Source organism: Pseudorca crassidens, chromosome 6 (assembly GCF_039906515.1).
Source record: "Pseudorca crassidens isolate mPseCra1 chromosome 6, mPseCra1.hap1, whole genome shotgun sequence".
Lineage (NCBI taxonomy): Eukaryota > Metazoa > Chordata > Mammalia > Artiodactyla > Delphinidae > Pseudorca > Pseudorca crassidens.
In genome coordinates, this window is record NC_090301.1 from 86,795,446 (window position 1) to 86,816,879 (window position 21,434).

The window sequence follows — 21,434 nt, forward strand, 5'->3', positions numbered from 1 at the left end:
CTTCTGTGGTGAGAAAAATAAATCCCTAATCTTTGGCTAATTTTTCTCTGGGATTTTGTTTCTTGCAGCTGAACACCTTCATAAGTGATTCAGGAATATTAAAGGAAAGACTAACCCTGAGGGTAGAATTAAGAAGTGATTGGTTGAAAAGGTAAAGAACAGGAAAATGTCAGAGTTGAGTCTAAAGGTCTATAACGATGGTGGCATGAAACAAACAGTAGGGATATTCTGGAGGGAGACAAGTCTGGAATATACTGATCTCAAGGTGCATATAGGACTTCCATGTGTAATAGGCAGATGCTCATAAATAACAATTTTCAAGTGTGTGAGTAGCCTGTAGCTTTTACTTGACAGTGAGAGCTGAGTCGTGGCAGTGGTTAAAAATCTTTAGGGTTAGTAATTCAAAGGACAATGGGGAGCATTCAGTGAATGTAGACAAAAATAAATTATTAGTAGAAATAATTAATAGTATATGAAAAATATATAAATATAGAAGTAAGGCAGAGCTCCAAGATGGTAGGTTGGCCAATAATATAAAATTAAGTAGATGGCTTCTAAGACAAAATATGAAAAGTGTGTCTTCAAACTGATGTCTCTTTTCATATGCTGGCCTTCCCTTATAATATGGCTCTCTAGCCTGATCTTATGCTTAATTTTCCTTGGCCTCTCACACTTGTCACCATCCCAGGGCTTCTCCTCAGTTAAAAAAAGTCTCAGCATTCTCTAAATTCATTATGTGAGTCAGAGCCGTCCTACCAACTGTTCTTTTATTAATTTATTTATTTTTCCCTTTAGATGATCACTAGAAATCTTATATTTTCTCTTTCCATCAGAGTCGATTTCTATACCACTTACAACAAAAAGTCAGATAACCAAATACAAAATTGGGAAAGACACTTGAATAAGCATTTCATAAAAGAAGATTCTGAGACAGCTAGTACACATTTGAAAGATCCTCAACCTCATCAATAGTCAGAGAAGTGCACATTAAAACTTTAATGAATTATTATTACAAACTAATCAGATTTGCTATTGGTGAGAATGAAGAGCAACAGAAACTGATACATGCTAGTGGGAGTATATGACAAATTGATACAAACCTTTGGAAAGTTGGCATTGTTGATTAGGATTTAACATATATATACTTTATGTTCCAAGGATTCTAATTCTAGGTATGTATTTAACAGAAATGGGTATGAAGGCATACCCAAAGAAATTTATAAGAATGTTCACAGTAGAATTTATTGTAATGGCCCTCAAATGGAAATGAAACTCAAATATCTATTCTGATTAGAATGGAAAAAAATAAATTGTGATCTATTTCATACACTATAATAATATAGTGAAGTGGAAAGAAAAACAGGCAAAACTGCTACATACAATATGGATGAACCCCACAAATATAATAGCAAATAAGCAAGACACAAAAGAATATATGTTAATCCATTCATATACAGTTCAAAGATGGGCAAAGCTTATATATATTTTATATATGTATATATTTTATCCATATATATTTATATATGGTTAGAAGTCAGGAGAGGAGGTAATAGGCAGTATTTGGGAGAAGGAGGATTCTGAGTGTTATAAATGTTCTAGAAGTTTCTTGATGTGGGTGATGGCTATAAGGGTTCAAAATAATTTATCAAGCCACTTATGATTTCTGCTTTTTTTGGTATACATGTATTTATTTAATAATCTATTTTTCAAAATTCCTATCCCCACTTCCCTTTCATATGAAGTTTCTACTTCAGAATCTACTCTTGTTGACTTTTATTAATCCATCATTTTTGGTTCCAACCATACTTCTGGAAACTTTCGTCTTTTTTATGTCACTTAGCCGTTCCTAACAGTGGCTCTTTTATGGCTTTTTTTCCCCTCGAATTTCCCAACTCTTTCTTGATTGACACCTTTAATTTTCTCCTTGTCTCTCTCTTCAGCTTTATCTTCATAGACCACCCAAGAGAGCTATGTAAGTCTACATTATAAAGAATTTTTCTAAATCTCCATTGACAATGGAGGAGATTGTCTAGCAAGAGTATAAATGTCTGTTAAAATAATTTTGATAATGGATAAATTGAAGTCTGCTAGATCGCCATTTCACTCACATAGTATCCATCACTCCTGTGCAGTTACATTTATATAGAACTGCTCATTCCTACCTACCTTTCTTTGACTGAAAACTCAATGAGAGTTTTACCTGGTAGGCACTTACCATATTTTTTACATAAAAGAAAGCGTGCAAAATACTGAGAGAATGGTTTTAGTAAGCAAGGTAGTTAAGAATAAGAATTACATATAACATCTACTAAACAAGTTTATTTTGCTTTTAATGGGAAATGAAAGAAAATTTATATTTAAGCCACTTTCTATAACTTCATATTTGTTGAGGACAGTGGAAGGAGGGAGGGAACCACCATTTAACTGTAGAATGTGTACAATCCAAGAGATATTTTATACTCTTCATAATCAACACTGCATTTATGAAGTGGGTCCTGTTATCCCAAATTAACAGTTTTGAAAACAGAAATTCAGAAAAGTCAAGTATCTAGCTTGCTTGAGATCATGTAAGAATTAAATGACCTAGCCAAGATATGAATTTCAGACTGAGTGATTCCAAAACCCATGATCTTTCTTCTTTACCATCCTGCCTCATTTCTATGAAGTTTAATGAGACATGCGTGTATACTAAGGCAATCAGGGACTTCTGATTACTTGCATAACATTTAAAAATATGATATTTTATTGGCCTCCCTTTATTTTGGTGCTTAACATTTAATATCTAAATTAAGAAGACATTATCTTTATATCTTTCATAATGCACCACTTTCACAGTTATCCATCAAACCAGTTGGAAGTCTTGGTTGGAAACTCCTAGAGACTGCTGATAACGGTGCTAAATTTTTTTTCATTAGTTCCATTCATTAGCTTCAATAACTGAGTACATTAACTAGATATCACACATATATTAATCGCATAACTTATTAATGTTCAGAGTATAATTCAGTTGTTACCTTTTTAAATACATGATTTGATTGCTGAATCAAATAGAACTGTTATTTAAAGATTTTAAATACAAATTGTAACTGTTTAATGTTCCTCTGATTTTTTTTTTCAGGCAAACAAATACTAAAAACACTTTCTTACAAGCACTTATATATAAAGAGCTACTCTTTCACAATAGTAAACTATGTAAGTGTCATTCAGTAGTATTGAGGGAAAATTGCTCGTTATAGGCAGTATAATGGCTTCCTAAAGTAAACTGGGTAAAACTCCATCTACTGATAAACTTTTATTCTCCATCTCCCCTTTTTCAGGTACATAGTGTTAATGAGCATGAATTATATATAGAATGAGTTATAATATGACAAAGCACCAGAGTTGAGCTTCTAACAGTCCTAGTATATAGTTACTATCCTAAGTATTGTCTGCTTCCTGCTGACTGAGCAGCTCTGTACCAATGACATCACTTACAGGAAGCTCACCTATACTGCTGATTAGAGGTAGACATTGGGAGAGCAGATGCTAATAAGGAGGTAAGACCACAGAAGTGACAAAAAGAGGTTTAAATAGAGATGCCTAAAGCAAAATATATATATTTTTTCAGATATATTTAATATATTATTTGTATGTCATATATCATATATATGTCATATATCATATATATGATATATATCTTACTCTTTTTTTAAACTCTTTAAATAATTTTACACAGACACAAACAAAGTTATTTTACTAGAAATACAGTTGAATACTCCTATAGAGTGATGTTCTGGACAAGGGGCAAAGGAGGAAATGACGTACATACCTTTGCTTGTCCGGCTTTTGTGATGGCAGGCATATTAAAGAGCTGGCCAGTATAAAAATGCAGACCACTGAACAGGATCACTGCAATAGAGTCACCTTCATTCTCAATTACTTCAAGGATATCCTCTAATCTCAGTGTTTCTTCCCCCTAAAGTCACGTTAGGCACAAGTTACATTATATCCACAATAACAAATTTGTCCCTTTACATTTCCCAATCTAAAATTCACCTTGAGATCTTTCCTACCATAAGAAAAATCAAAGATATTTTTTTTCAAATTAATAATCTTCAAAAATCAGGCAAGAGCATGTATTTGAATATCTTTTTGTTATTAAGAAATGATAATAAAATAGTAAAAAAGAGGTTTATAAAGTATCTTTGCAAAACCCTACTGCTTGATTTTAGTCTTCAGTTTTTCACTTAATCTTTACTATTTACATACTTATAGATTGTTTCCTTCTTATTCCCATCAAATAAAATACCAGAAAGTACAGGATGTCCATAAAATTTAAATGTCAAGGCAAATTTCTTGGAAATTAGTATTTTACTTATCAATCTAATACTTTTTTCCAGAAAAAAGAGTCACGTATACATCATTCATCTGAGTGTAACTTAACCAATATTTTCTATTAGTTTAAGAGTAAAATCTCCTCCACACCAATCTAAAGATCAAGATCCAAACATGAAGAAAATATCAATAAAACTCAATATTATCAAAGTTACTTTTCCCCTACAACTCCCCACCTAAGACTAGTGATCAGTGACTTTCTGAAAATTGTGAATGAATTTAGATTTGGTCTTATAAACAACTTGAGTAAAAATAACTCACCTAGATACATATAGTCTATTTGTATCCTGATAATTCTCATCTATTTATGAAGTCTTCATGTATTTTCTACAGTGCTAAATCTGACATGATTATGAAGTCAAAGCATCATTAACTACATTAATATGTGGGGAAAACTCATTAAGGCATTAATGAATTTTCCTTCAATTATTTTTAATTTTTGGTAACTTACTATTTGCCAGTTACTGTATCCCATATTAGACATATATAATATGTATCACAAATATAATAATACTCTAATTTCTGCTAATAGTCTGAGACTTGTTTACAAAATGATAATCTATAAAAATAGGATTGACAATGAAATCTTTGAATTACTAAGTGATGCATACTTTATACATAAAGAGAAGGATTTCAGTGATTCTAAGAAAAAATTCAGAGTAAAATTAATAATATCATAACCCCAAACTCTTTTTTTCCCTTAGAGGAAGCTAATACAATTTGTCCACCATAATTTCAAAAAAAAGTAAGGAAAGTGTTATATCTACTAATACTTTATTTCTTTAAAGAATCAGTATTAAGCAAATAAGAAATATATTTTTCAATGATAGATATGGTTCTCTCTCATGTTCATGTGCCCTAATCCAGTAATGCTAAAGAGTGGTCCCCAAATTATGATTAACTCATACAGCTCTACAACACTTGTCACTTTTATTACTTTTTTATTTTTTTATTTTTTAAATATTGAGTATATTTCCCTGTGCTATACAGCAGGTCTTGTTGGTTATCTACCTTATATACAGTAGTGTGTGTGTTAACCCCAAACTCCTAATTTATCCCTCCCCTCCGCCCTGTTCCCCCGCCTTTCCCCATTGGTAACTGTAAGTTTGTTCCCTATTTCATTTTATTTATTTATTTATTTATTTGGCTGCATCGGGTCCTGGTTGCGGCACGCGGGATCCTCGTTGTGGCATGAAGGATCTATCGTTATGGAGCGCGGGCTTCTCTCTAGTTAGTGGCGGGCGGGCTTAGTTGCCCTGCATCATATGGGATCCTAGTTCCCTGACCAGGGAGCGAGCCCGTGTCCCTTGCATTGGAAAGCAGATTCTGAACCACTGGACCACCAGGGAAGTCCCCACTTGTCACTTTTAAAGTAAAAACTTGTGATATATTAGTGGCTATGCTCATTTTGCTGGAAATAAGCAATTTATATACAACATATGAAACAGATGTTGTTCCAAAGCTGTGAGAACTTTCTATTCCATTAATTTATTGCATGTTGGCAAATAGAAGTGAATAGAGTAGACCTTTAATTTCTCAAATTAGTTCTGGGTGGAAAGAAATAAATGTTCAAACACTGGTTTAACAGCCTGGGAGCATCGTACATATGTGAAACCTAAAATTTATTCTGTGTGGATCTCTTGGTGCCAAAATTACACAAGATGCAGGGTTTATAGGTCAAAACCTGTACAACTTAGCCTTATATCTTTATTAATGTAAAGTGCACAGTATTTTAGACCTTGAACATATGGTCAAGCCTGACTAGGTATTTCCTTTGTTGTCTGTTTAAATATAAAGGAATCTCAGATATAAAGTAACTATCAGAAAGTCACATACCCAGTATGTTGGTGGGTCTGGGATTTCCCTGGGGAGTAATAGCGAAGTTCTAAGCCTAGTTTTTTTCTGCTACACCACATCCCTTTCTATTCCCCAGGCCAAGCTCAGAGGAAAATATTTGATCCTTAGATTAAGAGGGGCATAAAAGATAGGCATCATTCAATTTCAACAAATATCACTAATTTTTAACATGATTTCAATGGCACCCACAGGCAATGGCATTTAAAATTGAAAATGATGTATGCAATTTGTCATCTCCTCCCATCCCATTGAAGAAAATGGCAGACTCCAGTGGTATTAATAGGAAAATAGTTTGCTTGTAATAGCCCTTGAAAAATTAAAATAAATACACTTCTGAGTTAATTCTCTATTTTAAGCAAAATGACCTAACAGTAACAGAGTATAGGCCTTTTATACTTTCTTGAAACTTCCATTAAAGTAATGAAGATAATAAACTTTTGAAGAAAATGAAGAAAAAAAATCAATACTAAATAGAAGAATGATTAATATTTATTTATCTTTCTCATATACCTCTCTTGGTTTTATAAGCCGCATACTTTTCTCAATGTTAAGTCCATGAAGTTGAAGCTGTGACTCAATAGCATACTGGAAAAGAAAGATGATTTATTAAATCAAGTCCAGTGTACAGAAGTATATTGAAATAACTCAGAAAAAAATAATAAAATACCAATAAAAGCATATTATTATATTAAATTCAAGGTCAAGGTTAAAAGTGACTAAACAGAATATATCAGAGAAGAATTGCTTAACATAATTTACATGCAACAGTCTGAACATTCTTTGAAACACAAAATATTAGAAATGGATGGAAATGTAGGGGTCATCTAGACTTTAGGAGTACAAAAGATTTTTAGAATAAGATATTAAATCATCTAATGCAAGTCAAAACAGAATTTACAAAATAACCAAAGTGAGCAGGTGGGGATTTGCTAGGCTACAACAGAGAGTACAGAAGTGGCTTGTCCTAGAAAGAGTAAGCTAGTAAAAGAAAAGGGCATCAAGAAATTCCCTTCATTGAGAGCCCAAGATATAAATGGGAACAAGAAATTTTGAAACCCTGAAGTTTTTCAAAATAGAGGTTTGATCCTTTTTAGTAAGATCATGGTTATTAATTTGCATTAATTAAGTGCCTTAAAATTACAAGGTGTAGGCTAGAATACTTAGAAAAGACAGAAATCAAGTTTCTCCAACACTAAAACTGAAATACAGCACTGAAACTGCAATATACTTTAATCTGTGTCTGTCTGTGTCTGGAACAATCATATTTCTTACCAACTGTGATTCCTGAAAAAGTAGCATGATTTTTTTTCTTGAACCACAAAAAATTCTTTTAGTCCTTAATACATTTTTTTAATTATAAAGCATCAATAATTATGTTAGTGTGCTATGAAAACAAATGGACAAATAAATGTTTATATTCCTATTTTATGTACCTAAAAGGTTAAGTACTGGTATATGTATTGATTTAATTTCATAAAATAAAACAGCAACAAGAATTAATAAAACATTTATAACTGCACTTGATTTAGACCAGCGGTTTGCTCAATGTCTTTAAAAAGACTAATAAATCAATGTTCCCATTCAATTCTTTCTTCCTTTAACACGTTTTACTTGAACCAAAGAAATAAAGCTACAATCTATAAAAAATGCATAAATCAAAAGCATTTGACAGATCTTTTTTATTATAAGGTTACTTGGAAAAGACTAGTGAATAAACATTCAAGTCAGGCAAATGATATGCTCCTTTAGGAAGAGCAGAAAGAATATAAATATAATTTGAAGAATCCTTACATGATCTGAAGGGAAGGCTTTAGCTTCTAGGAGAATTTTATACCGTTTGGGTGTAGGCTTGAAAAACGATAACTGCAATGAAATGGATTTATTGAGAAATGCGTTAATGCACAACTTAGACATTTCTTCATTTTATATATACCACACTTTAATTTTATAATCTCCAGCATTTTAAAGGCATTAATTAATTACACAGCTAGATGTCTGTCAAAGGTACCTTCTCTGATTAGCCTTGTTTCCAGTAAATTCTAAAATGGAAGAAGATACTTGCTCATTATATTTATCAATAGGAAAGCAAATTTGGGAGAAAATGTTAATCAGATAAAAACACATTCTCAAACTTTACTTAAATGTTAATTGAAAAATTAACTTCCAATGCGTTTAATGGCAATTTCTCTATTATGAGACAAATATCATGTTCTGTGTATATTTTATTTATACTGGTTTATCTAGCACTGCAGATTTGGTTTCTAGTACATAAGATTTCTACAGTTTTATGATTTTATGAAATCTAATTTTAGGTTCAACTAGAAGTACCTTTGCCCTAATGAAACATTTGGCATTTCTAGAGACACCAGAGAGAAGTAGCTCATGTGTTCAGTGGGGCCTTTTCATTTCTCCACACAGTCCCTGGAGAAGCAATACTGACTGACAATAATAACAATGAGGATGATTACTACTGATAATTAGATGTTGACCACTGGCCAGGGTGCTAAAGCAATTTTCACATATTATCTTGTTTCATATGTACGAGGTAGGTATTATCCTCATTTTTACAGAGGAAAAAATTAAGATTTAGAGATGCCAAAACCCTTGTCCAAAGTCAAACAGGTATTAAGTAGCCTAGCTGGGAGCCAAACCAGAGGTGTCTGAACTGAAAACTATGCTGTTTACCATCATAGTTAACATACTCCGCAAGTACTTTCCTTCAGGCATATTTAATAATCATGTCTATATTTTATCAAAATAAAATATCAATATCTTAATTGTGCATCTTTGTCTTGTAGACATGTTTTCAAAATCTCACTTAAAAATGAAATACAGGGCTTCCCTGGTGGCGCAATGGTTGAGAGTCCGCCTGCCGATGCAGGGGACGCGGGTTCGTGCCCCGGTCTGGGAAGATCCCACATGCTGCGGAGCGGCTGGGCCCGTGAGCCATGGACGCTGAGCCTGTGCGTCCGGAGCCTGTGCTCCGCAACGGGAGAGGCCACGGCAGTGAGAGGCCCGTACCGCAAAAACAAAAAACAAAAACAAACAAAAATGAAATACAAATTTTTCATAGCATCAAACAATTACTATAGGTACCATATTTCAAATCAATAATATATTTGACATTCTAAGGCATACACATTATTAAGTTCTTAGGATGTAAGAAACACCTAAACACAGTGACTCATTTAAGGTACTAGGTTCTTTTTCTCCAATTTAGTTTTATTTTCTAATTCTTTTTTAATCTACTCTCCCAAAATTAGCCTACAAAGACATACTAATCCATAGTCCCACCCTACTAAAGCCCAGCATATTGGAAAACTGTCTTTCTGAAAAGCTCACTGTTTGCTACCATTCATACATCATTGTTTTGTGTGTGTGCAGCAGTTTTGCTTTTTACCCACTGTGACTCTTATTCCTTATGTTCTGATATAAGAGCTATTCATTATTCTAAAGCTCTTTGCAAGAGTCAACTCTCCCATGGTTACGAAGAAGCCATTCTGTCATGGTCCAGCATTTCCTGGTAGAAATGAAAACAACCTCACAACTTATTTTTAAATAAGTAAACCTCCAAATGCTCATGGATTAAAGATTGAAAAATGTCAGATTCTGTAAACAGTGTATACTAAACATTGGTGGAATAGGAAACTTACCAATAGAAGATGTAAATTAACAGTCAAACCATTCATCAGGGCTATTTCTTTCTCATTGGCTCCTGCAAAATAAATATATCATAATTTAGATTGTTCTATTAGTTCTAAGAGTACCTGGAAAAACAAACTATCACTCCTTCATCCTTAATGTTTTTAGAGATAAGGACACATTTGATGTGTCATCACAAAGAAATGGAAGTTTTCCCACTTGACTCATTTTATCAAACAATAGCTGGACTCATATGCATATAGCTAGCTAAAAATTATATTTCCTTTTTGACATAGTAAATAATAATAACATAATAGTGAAGCATTTGCTAAACTAAAAATGATTTATCCTATCATCAGCTACGTTGCCAAATTCCCACAGAGGACATTTTTGTGGTAAGTGTATCTCCAAAAGGAATCTAAAAAGAAATGAAAGCCCATCACATTTTTAAAGCTGGTTGTTTGTAACATCAAATTAAAATGCACCTTTAATAAAAGAAGGCAATGTTGCTAAACATAATTCACTGTTATTACAGTGAGATATACAATACTGTAGTTTATAAGACAAAAGAGCTAGGAGCAAAGTACAAAGAGCTAAATAGCTCTGGGGTTTATTTATACACACTGATATAAGATAATTAATATAGATATGTATTGTCTGATGAAGAAAACACACAAAATTAATATATCCACCACACAATCATAATCTGATATAATTCCTGTTAACAAGGGTTTTGCCACTGGAAACAGACCCAGAGACAAAGCATACATTGAATACTGAAGAACTCAGAGCGCAATAACAAAGATAATAATACTTTCCCTATTTTTAGTTCTTATGATGTCTCTTAAAGGCAATTAGACCTGTTTAATAGGAATGATTTCTCTTTACTATCACTGAGAAAAATGGGCTGTGAGCTTTAATGTTTGTAAGGCTGTACTAGGTGTTAGAGAAAATGCATCATACAAGTCTTGCACTTTGTATCCAATGAAATACTTCTGATAGAGTCCCATTTTTACTAAAAGAATAGACAGTAAGTAGAATAATTAATCTAATTAATAGATGGATTTTAGGTTAAGTTCACTTGAGGGAAGGCCACTGGAAATAAGTGTATAACTTAGGAATTTATATTTCAACATAGCCATTTAAGGAAAGGCCTGTGTCTTCATTTAGTCAAGAAAAACTTTTTGTTGCATTTGATTGATGGATTTCCCCATTTGAATGCAAGGTTGGTAAATAAATGGTGGCTGTTAGGAGATGTATCTCTGGTCATTGTAATGTGAATAGTGTCTCAAGTCAAGGGACAATAACGACAACCTCATTCTGCATTCCTAGCACTAAATAAAATGTCTCAAACATACTAGAAAGCTTAATTTGTATACAGGGGCATATGTCTTCTCCTACGGTATAAAAGTCTTTTAGAAATATGGTGAAAGAAATGCTGCAAGCTTTATTTTATTCGTTTCTTTGCATTATGGTATGAATTTTTACTGTTATTTCTAAAACAAAACATTATCTATTATATTAATCTTATATAACTCTTAACTCCCTGTTAGCTCTTTACACACATCTTTTCTGAACACTATTCATTTTAATAAAAAATATTCTGGCAGGGAGCGTGGAAGGAGAAAAGGAAGGAAAAATAATACATTTGGCCCTCCTTATCTGTGGATATGAAACCTGCGGATATGGAGGACGGACTTTATTCATGGCACGACTCACTTTATATTAGGGACTTGAGCATCCTCCTATTTTGGTATCCATGGGGGAGCCACGCCCCAAACATACTGAGCAAGCAGAATTAGTAGAAAGAAAAGCATTTGAAAGAATGTGGTGGGAAGAAAACAAAAGAGGAGAAAGTTCATAAATTTTATCACAAAATGAAAACAAAGAAATAGAAGAGGCAGGAAGGGAGTGAGACTTTCTATACAAGGTCAGGCATTCCATTTTTGCTTAGTGATTACCTTCTGATTAAAATAATTATTCATTCCTCAGGAATGTTAGTCCTTCAAATAATAGTGTTCACTTTGGATCACCTAAAATTTTTCTTGCATGGAATGTGATGAACCACAAGTGCTAGGCTGAATTAATCTAGACATACACGTGGCCTTTCCTCCCCTCACTCTCAATGGCATGCTAACATTGGATCAATTCTTTGTAAATAATCCCTCACTGACTTGAATAATTTGCCCGCAAAAATTATCCCGCCTTGGCACACTTTAAATTCAATCAAGCTCTTCACAAAATGCCCTCCTCACCTGCTAACGAACTTTGTCAAGGAGAGGTTCGGTGTACTTAACATGTACGTGCGTACCTATGTATATCTAAGGATGGTGCAAATATTAATGCTGCAGAACATTAACAGAAATGTTTATTCCAAATATGACCTAAAGGCACTAAAGAAACAAGCATTGTTAACATGAAAGGGCCACCAGTCAGACTGATTTTTAGCCTATTTTCCAAAGGAAATATATCTAATTGACCTATCTCTTTTGGTCTAATATGTATTTCTGAAATCAACATTTGCTGTTTTAAGATATTTCAATATTATCAGCATTCCATAAGACAAAAATTTTTTTTAAGCAAGCTGAAATTATTTCAAGTTGCTTTTCTTTGTACCTTTTCTTTCTCCCAAGAACTTTTTGTGAAATAATGTTGAAACATCAATAACTATAAGTATGAGCTGTAATTCCCTGTGCTGTACAATATATCCTTGTTGCTTATCTATTTTATACATAGTAGTTTGTAACTCCCCTGTTTGGCTCCTCCCTCTTCCCTCTTCCCTTTGGCAACCACTTGTTTGTTTCCTACATCCATAACTCTGCTTCTGTTTTGCATATACCTTCTTTTGTATTATTTTTTAGATTCCACATAGGTGATATCATACAGTATTTGTCTTTCTCTGTATGGCTTCTTTCACTAAGCATAATATGCTCTAGGTCCATCCACACCCCTGCAAATGGCATTATTTCATTCTTCTTTATGGCTGAGTAATATTCCATTATATATGTATACACCACATCTTCTTTATCCATTCATCTGACTAAAATTCAATAAAAAATAAAAATAAAAGAAAGAACCACAAGTATTGAGGGCAAATTTACTAGAGGCCAAGGTTTTTTTAAAAAACTTCATGAAAACTTATCAGGATTTGAAAGAGTCTTTATTTTAGAAGATCATATAAAACTCACTGCAGTAAATGTAAAAATTTGAATTATTTCATCTGAGATGGGTGTGAGCCAGAGTTCTCATTTGAAGAGTGCTTTCTTGCTTGCTTATTTATTGAACATAACTTTTTGTTTACCAGAAGGTGAAAGTTATGTACAAGCACTGCCTTCTTATCTCAATGCCTGGCATGCTAACGTTTATTGAGCCCTTATTATGTGCCAACACTTCTAATGTAACTTGTATTATTTTCACAGTAACTTGATAAGGTATCTACTTTGATTTCCATATTTATCAATGAGGAAACTGATGTGCACAGAAATGAACTAACTCGCTTAAGATCTCACAGATAGGAAGTAGGAGACAAAATCTTATAGAAAAAAATATTAATTAAAATCTTTGTTCAAGGTAACATTTGGAAGTGTTGTCTACATTATCCACTCCCTGTAAGTCAAATATAGGAAGCCCATGTTCATTACTAACATCCCTCTGCACCTTTCTAATCTTCATTTAATTTCAAATATTTTGCAAAGTGAGGCCAGCAGGGTTCCAGGCTGCTTAGTGTTTGATAAGAAGGTTAATGATGGATCTCATAACTGCCATACCATGTTCTGTATATTTTATTAAGCAGATGCAAATGTTAATTGTGGATTTTGTTGTAAGGTTTGTAGTTCGGCTAAGTCCGAGAACTTTCCACTCTGTTTTTCAAATAGCAAATTCCTATGGCCTTGGAGGTGGCTAGTGTGTGGTTGAGGATTTATGACTTTGGAGAGAGCTCCCAGGGATTATTGCTTCTCTGAGGGTCAACCACAAGTTTCATAAAGCAAATTTTTGTTCACATTACAACATTCTTATAAGCCGAAATGTATGTATCTAGCCCTTTGTGATGTTTATGTGCCCAGGGAGAAGTAGGCTTAATAATAATACTAATAATATTCTTCAGCAATTCTATTTCTAGCATCTTGATAATATGACATTAACTATAAGGGAAAGTTATTCCATGTTTTGCAGAATTGTTAGCTCCATATAAAATGTTTTATTAATGGTTTTTCTTCTCATCTGAAATGGAAATTCTTTTCTATGTCTGTGGACATAGAAATATAGGGTTGCTCACTGTGTCTTCCGCTTCTCTATCCACTCTATCAATTTGTACACATAATAATTTTTATTATACTCCTGTTACTTCTTTTTGAGAAATTTTATGGCAAAATACAGGTTGTGGTTTTAAGAACCTGGAAGATTCAGTCATAGTCCAAAATATACAACTTATCTGTTCATGACACATTTAGGCAGCCCACAAGTAGCAAAAATCAATTTGACTTCTGCTGCTCTCTTCTGTAGTTACCACATAATTTTAACATTTATTTTGTGATTTATACAATATCTACTTCCAAAGAGGATTTTAGGTTTCTTGTATTACATGTGAGAAAGAATGATTTTAAAAAATTGCAACAGAGTACTATATATGTGGATGAGAAACAAATTAGGAGCTATTAAATATATTTTTTTTTAACAAAATATTTTTGCTACTTCGAACTCTACCAAATTTTCTCAGAACTTACTATCAACCAAGGCAAAAGGGAACCTGCATGGGATTTGTAGCAAAGAAAATAAACATGAACAGACACACAATACCTTCTAAAAGAATCAGTTCCTACTAAATCGAACAAAGTGAACTCATTCATTTTTCAACTTAAGAACCGTTTCTTGGACTAACATATACAGTTTTAAAAGTAAAGAAATTTGGGGATAGATGATAGCTACTGAAATTAAAAAGAAAAACAAGCTTTTAAAATATTGCTCATAATATACTTTTGCAGATACTGTCAACAACAAAAATGTAGAAATATTTCTCCTGATACAACATAAATTGTAGAGAACAAAATAAACATTTAATAAACTAATCATTAAACTAAATATTTAGTTTAATGCACTGACAATATTTCAAATAAAATATGACAATGCATTTGTCATATTAAGGCTTGAAACTTTGAGAATATATATATACTGTATATATATAAAATAAACAATACATATACTGTTTATTGAGTTTCATATGTACAAATGTGACTTTGCCCATTTCAAGACATAATTTTTATTTTTATATCCTGTATAATTAGGATCAAATGTAATTTAATTTATACAACATTCAAGGACAAAAATCACAAAAAACATAAGGAAGTTTGTCCCATACGTTACAGCTTTGTATGGTATTTCAAAGACACACAAAAATCCCTAAAGCTAGAACTGATAAATATTCTTTAAACATTTTTAGTAAACTCAATCTTCTTACTTATCTAAATAAATCTGAGTATTTAGTTGTTGTTGTTGTTTTTTAATTTCCTTAGTAATCATCATGAGAGGTGAGCTGGTTTAAATTTCATTGATCATTTTGACATATGTGTATTTGCTGGGCAACAAAACACATGCACATTTAATAAGTTGCAATAGAGCTATAAACTTTTAAACGATCAAAGGAAATCTTTTTGCAGGTTTTATGGGCTTCATAAATAAATCTCACTAAATGATAGCCTTACCACTTCCCTGGCCTGTATATAAACATCTGAACTCCTCTTAAAGGATAATAAATACTAATCACAAAATAATAGGATTAGCATGTAATTTATGTTCTGAAAGCAAATCTAGCAAAGAAAGAGACAGTCCACATCTAAGGAAAACATACATGCTCAGGTCAAATTAATGCAGGATTTTTTTCAGTTTTTTTTTAAATTTACATGTTAGGCATTTGAATGAATATAATAGGCGTCTAAAAAATGAACATAAATGAAAGCATTGTCAAACAACTAATTAATACACCCGTAAATGTAGTCCAGGATTGTTCAGGTGGGAATTCCCTCCATGAGAATATACACTCCTCTGGATAATGCTGGCAGTCTGATCAAATGCTCTGTGCTCCCAAGATCCTGACTGGTTTGGCAGGAGATGCTATGTTTTCACCTTTACCCACCCTGGCTGACAAGGTTCTGGCCTTGAGTTTGAGCCCCAAGCATCCAGGGCTCTGCAGATTCGCCCTGGGGCTTGTGAGAGTCCTGCACTCAGGCCATACACACTCCTGGCTCCATGCACTACCCCCCAGATATTGTGCTTCCAGCTTTCAACTGCTTCTTTCTCAGCAGTTGCTATATTTCTGGTCAGTAGGGATTTCTATTTAATTTTTTTTAGTGTTGCTATATGTTTGTTAATCTAATTTTTTTTCTATCATTTCTCTGTTTTTGGAATAGAAAGGAGCATTTTCAGTTTGTACTTAATGTGTTATCTTAAACTAGAAGCCAATCTTCTGATCCTATAATATAACCACATAAAACAGAAATGTGTGTAGTGTAATGATTACTCAGTAATAACTAGCAGCAAACCGAGCTTGTTGCTTTTGCTTGCAACTCTTCGATGGAGTGTTGTTTTTTTTTTTTTTAACTTGCTGAACGGAACAGGTTACACATTCATATAGTTCATAAACTAAAAACAGGTTTTCCTTAAAGTCTGGTAGTTTGGGGTGTGTTAAGCACCCACTGTGTTCCCCGCTGTGCATGTGGTGGGGTTTGTCGTGCTATGAAAACCCATGTCAGAACCTTCAGGCTGCCCAAATATCGCAGAGAAGACTTTTCCAGTCTCCTGCCTAGATACTGGGAGCTAAGTTAGTGTAGAGGTGGATAAACATTTATTTAACTCTGTTTTCACAGGGAATATGTTATGGATTGAACTGTGTCCTCCTTGCCTTTACCAGTGAGATTTTAGTCTAATAGAGAATTCTAAGGACTAATTTTTAGTTGACCGAATACCTAAACTTGGGCAGTAGTCCTGCAACCTGGGCTGGGCCATCTAGGCCTGGTTCTCTACCATGTTGAGGCTTTCTGGGAAGCCAGCCACTTTGGGCAGGAGTAAAATGCAAAGTTGTTTACTGAGGATCTGGTTTGTGGGGGTTGATTGGGGCAGAAGACTATATTTATGCTGGGGTGACTCCCAGAAATACATAAGAAGAAGCTAGAAAAACAATGTCCCTAAATTCTTTGTGGTATGTTTGCAAACTGCCTTAGATTGTTTTGACTATAATAAGTTTGAATTTCTCCTTGTTAAACATAGTACAAAAGCTTGAGGTTTCCTCTCCCTCTTGCAGCCAGTACAGAGGATGTAAATGGTGGCTGAAGACTGAGTAAGCTTCACCTGATTGGTGTGGGTGCTGGTCTCTTGTCAAATGTGTCCCTAAACTTCCTTCTCCTCGCAGGCAAGCCCCCAACCAAACATCTAAGATAGGAAGTGCTCCTTTCTTCCTCTTCTCCCTACATGGGGTTACCAGCAAAGCCAATACAACCACTACTTAGATAGAGTAATGACTTCTGCAAATTCAAGGGTGTTCCTTCTCCCAACCTCTCCACTTTCCTTCCCTTACAAACCCTCTACCCTAGACAACATCCTCCCCACCACACACACACCGCCCCCCCCCACCCCAGGATCTCTGCTTACCCTTCTAGTGTGGTCTGGTAATATCACCACCTTGAATGTGAATTGCTATCCTTATTGCCCCTATTCAAGAAGAGCCAGCTGGCATGTTGTCAGGAAGCACTATTTAAAATGTGAATTGTTACAGAGCAAATGAATACTGTGTAAGAACATTAAAACAGAGAGAGAGATTTCTAGTTGTGGCCTTTTCTTTTCCACTTACAGAATTTTCTTTCACATTTCTTGTAAAGCAGATTTAGTGGTGCTGAACTCTTCTAACTTTTGCTTATTTGTGAAACTCTTCATCTCTCCTTCAAATTTGAATGATAGTCTTGCCAGGTAGAGTATTCTTGTTCATAGGTTTTTTTTTTTCTTCACCACTTTAAATATGTGATGACACTCCCTTCTGGCCTTGCAGAGTTCCTGCTGAAAAGTCAGCTGACTGTTTTATGGGAGTTCTCTTGTATGTAATTACTTGCTTTTCCCTTGCTGCTTTTAAGATTTTCTCTTTCTCTTTATTTTTTGACATTTTAATTACAATGTGTCTTGGTGTGGACCTCTTTGGTTTGATCTTATCTCTGTGATTTCTGGACCTGGATGTCTGTTTCCTTTCCCAGGTTAGGGAAGTTTTCAGCTATTATCACTTCAAATAACTTCTCTGCCCCTTTCTGTCTTCTCCTTCTGGGACCCCTATAATGTGAATGATAGTACACTAGATATTGGCCCAGGGGTCTCTTAAACTGTCCTTATTTTTCAATTCCTTATTCTTTTCTCTGCTTAGCTGGAGTGATTTACACTACTCTGTCTTCCAGTTCACTGACACGTTCCTCTGTATCATCTAATTTACTGTTGATTCCATCTAGTGTATTTTTATTTCAGTTATTGTATTCTTCAGGTCTGTTTGGTTCTTCTTTATATTTTCTAACTCTTTGTTTAACTCCTCACTGTTTTCATCCATTCTCCCTAATTCATTGAGCATTTTTATAATCACTACCTTGATTTTTTTATCGAGTAGATTACTTATCAACACTTCACGTAGTTCTTCAGTTTCATGTTGTTATTTGTTTGGAACATATTCCTCTGTCACCTCACTTTGCCTAATTCTCTATGTTTATTTGTATGTTTTAGGGAAGTTTGTTACATTTCCTGATCTTAAAGAAGAGGCTTTATGTAGGAAACTTACTATGGGGCCCAGAAGCACACTCGTCTCTGGTCATCAGAGCTATATTTTTTGTTTGTTTAATACCTTAAATTTCATATAAGATTTTAGGCAATGCTGAACAATCAACCCAATTAAACAGATAACTTTTTTTGAAATGTTAACACATTTACCATCTAAAACTATCTTGAATAGTTTTACCAAGAGTAGATAGAATTCGCTTTAAGGAATACACTATATACCAAAAAACAGCATCAACTATATTATTTTCAACAGCACTCAGCCTAATTTTAAAAGATCACCATGAATTAAGTTGAAATGAACCAAAACATATTGGTGTTTTAGCATGTTAAGGTTAATGTTTATTTTACCATATAATAAAACCTTATAAAAGTCTTTTAAGATGATTTTTATGAAACTTATTTAATTATAAATATGTGTGTTTCTCATTGGTGAGCAAATACTAGTCCTAGAATATATAATAAAAAATAACATTAGCAATAAGTCTTAATTAAAGGCATGCTTACGCCTTAGTGTTATGGATTAAAATAGAAAATCAGGACATTCTTCAATAAAATTTTTACCGTATAACCTATGTGTATAACTAAATGATCATATCTTTATGATTCTTCTGGAAAAAATTCATTTTATACTTACCTACAATGTCAGTCATAAGTCCTAAAATAGTCTCATCTCCTATAATCCAAGGACGTTTCCCTACATCATGACCATAGGCTCCCCTGAAATTGAAAAGGGAGATGAACCATCTTAGTTTATGTGTGTGTCTGTGTGTATCTGTGTGAGTGTGTGTGTGAGAGTTTTCAGATATCAGCATTAGCAACTGGACATTTCTAAATGAGTCTTTGTAGTGTTTTAATAAAAAGCATGCTTTTTTGAAAACCAAAAGTAATACTTGAGAACTCTGCTTTTTAACTTGTCATTTAAAAAAATTTCTTTGATTTCCTTTCTGTTGGGGAGCGTAGGGGCGATTACCCATATATTTCATTATTTTTCTCTATTTTGGAGTCTAAGATGTTATTTTTTTCTCTTTTCTTTTGAAAATTTCAAGACTATTTGAATACCTTACTTGTATACCATACCATATAGATGTACCTATACTAAAACATATTAACTGTTCTTTGAGGCTAGAGATTAAAATTATTATTAATTAAACATTAAAATATAATTACAATCTGTAAATTAAATAGAAGTGTATAAAATGTGACCATACTCATGGTAACATTTTAAGTAGATAGTAAAACTTGGCAATAATCAAAGCCAACACTATTTCTTGACCTATTTTCTAGCAATTTCATCTATCATGTTCTAGCTCAATTTTATTATTCTAGTAAATATGCCAGTAGGCATAATGGAAAAAACACAAAATACATAAGAGAACTTCAACTCTCTGGTAGTTTCTATCAAATGAGGAGGCAAAATATTTGAAAAATATAGGAGAAGAAATTAAAACAAAGGATTAAGAAGGGAGTGACTTTGTGTACTGTTACAAACATATCTTAGGAAGCTTTGAATTAGATTGTTTTTAATTCTTTTGGAATCCAAAGACTATTTAAACTTGGAAGAAAAGAATGAGCATGTGCTCTATGTATAGTGCTAATTGTGATGAATACATACTCTGAAATTAAGTAAGCTGGCAGTGGTGAGCTGGTAAACCTTCTCTCAGAGGTGAAGGGTAGCAGAACACACCACACTAAAATGTAGCATAGTGGTATATTGATCATCTTGAGCTGTAGGCACTTGAAAAACAGAAAATGTATGGAGAAGCTTTCTCTGAACTTCCCTATCTGCCTAAAGACAGATCCTTCAAAGGGAATTCAGTTGTCATAAATCCCCTCCTCAGGAGTTTCATCAACCAGGGAAAATTGATTCTTAGCACAGAAGAGATTAGAACTCAGTGACACCCCAGATAAACTTTGTCACAAACTATACCTCTTATCTATTCTTCAAGGACCATCTTTCATAGAAATCCTTTACTCTCCTCTAAGAGGCCTTCATCTCTCCTCCTCTTTCCCTTTTAACAAGGGATTTAAGCTTGAATTCTAAGCCACTTTTGGGAGTTACTCATTTTTCCCTGGGTGTTTCCTATGTATACATGAGGTATTCATGTTAATACACTTCCGTTTGTTCTTCTCTTGTTAATCTTTTATTACAAGCTCTCAGGTAAAAACTCAGTAGGGTAAAGGAAAATATTTTTTCTCCTCTACACAGCAGTGGGGAACTGGAAGGGAGGAGCCCTGTTTTTTAGCCCTTGCTGTTTTTTGCGGTATGACTACCCCCATTCACGTGGCCAATTTGGTATCAACAAAAGTCTTGAATATTTAGCAATTGGCTCCATCACCTGGGATGAGACAGGTCCAGGGCAATACTGGGCCCGAGGCTACATTTATTAGAGGTTTATAGGGCCTAATTTTCCACTTTTATAAAAGTAAATGGGTTACAATATATAACTTAAAGGATAGCTATGAAAAACAAGCAACATGTGAAAAAGATTGGTACATCGTACCCCTTTTCTGAGTCTTCTTTCCTAATGAAAATCTAATGTTAAAACTCACTTCACCAGCATGAGGTGTAAAACACAACTTTTAAGCTAATATTTCAATTACCATATAAACTGAGATGAAGGAAGAAGACTTTCTTTGAGAATAAACAGACTATAAGAACTAAGGAGGAAAAGAAGGGCAACTGTTAGTGCATATTATTCATATTATTATTAGATAGCCTGCAGCTTGCCTCTCTCTTGACTTCCAATATAAATACTAAAGAC

The 21,434-nt window shown here is 33.7% G+C and overlaps 1 protein-coding gene across 1 annotated transcript in view; it reads right to left on the reverse strand.

The window, feature by feature from the left end:
- The window catches only part of KYNU (kynureninase), a 91,375-nt gene that overhangs the window by 50,163 nt on the left and 19,778 nt on the right, over nucleotides 1-21,434 (reverse strand). Inside the window, exons 4-8 of the mRNA XM_067742050.1 lie at nucleotides 19,307-19,389; nucleotides 9,885-9,946; nucleotides 8,023-8,094; nucleotides 6,742-6,816; nucleotides 3,809-3,955 (exon numbers count right to left, since the gene is read on the reverse strand). Coding sequence (XP_067598151.1) covers nucleotides 3,809-3,955; nucleotides 6,742-6,816; nucleotides 8,023-8,094; nucleotides 9,885-9,946; nucleotides 19,307-19,389 — 439 coding nt within the window. The remainder of the gene's footprint in view (nucleotides 1-3,808; nucleotides 3,956-6,741; nucleotides 6,817-8,022; nucleotides 8,095-9,884; nucleotides 9,947-19,306; nucleotides 19,390-21,434) is intronic.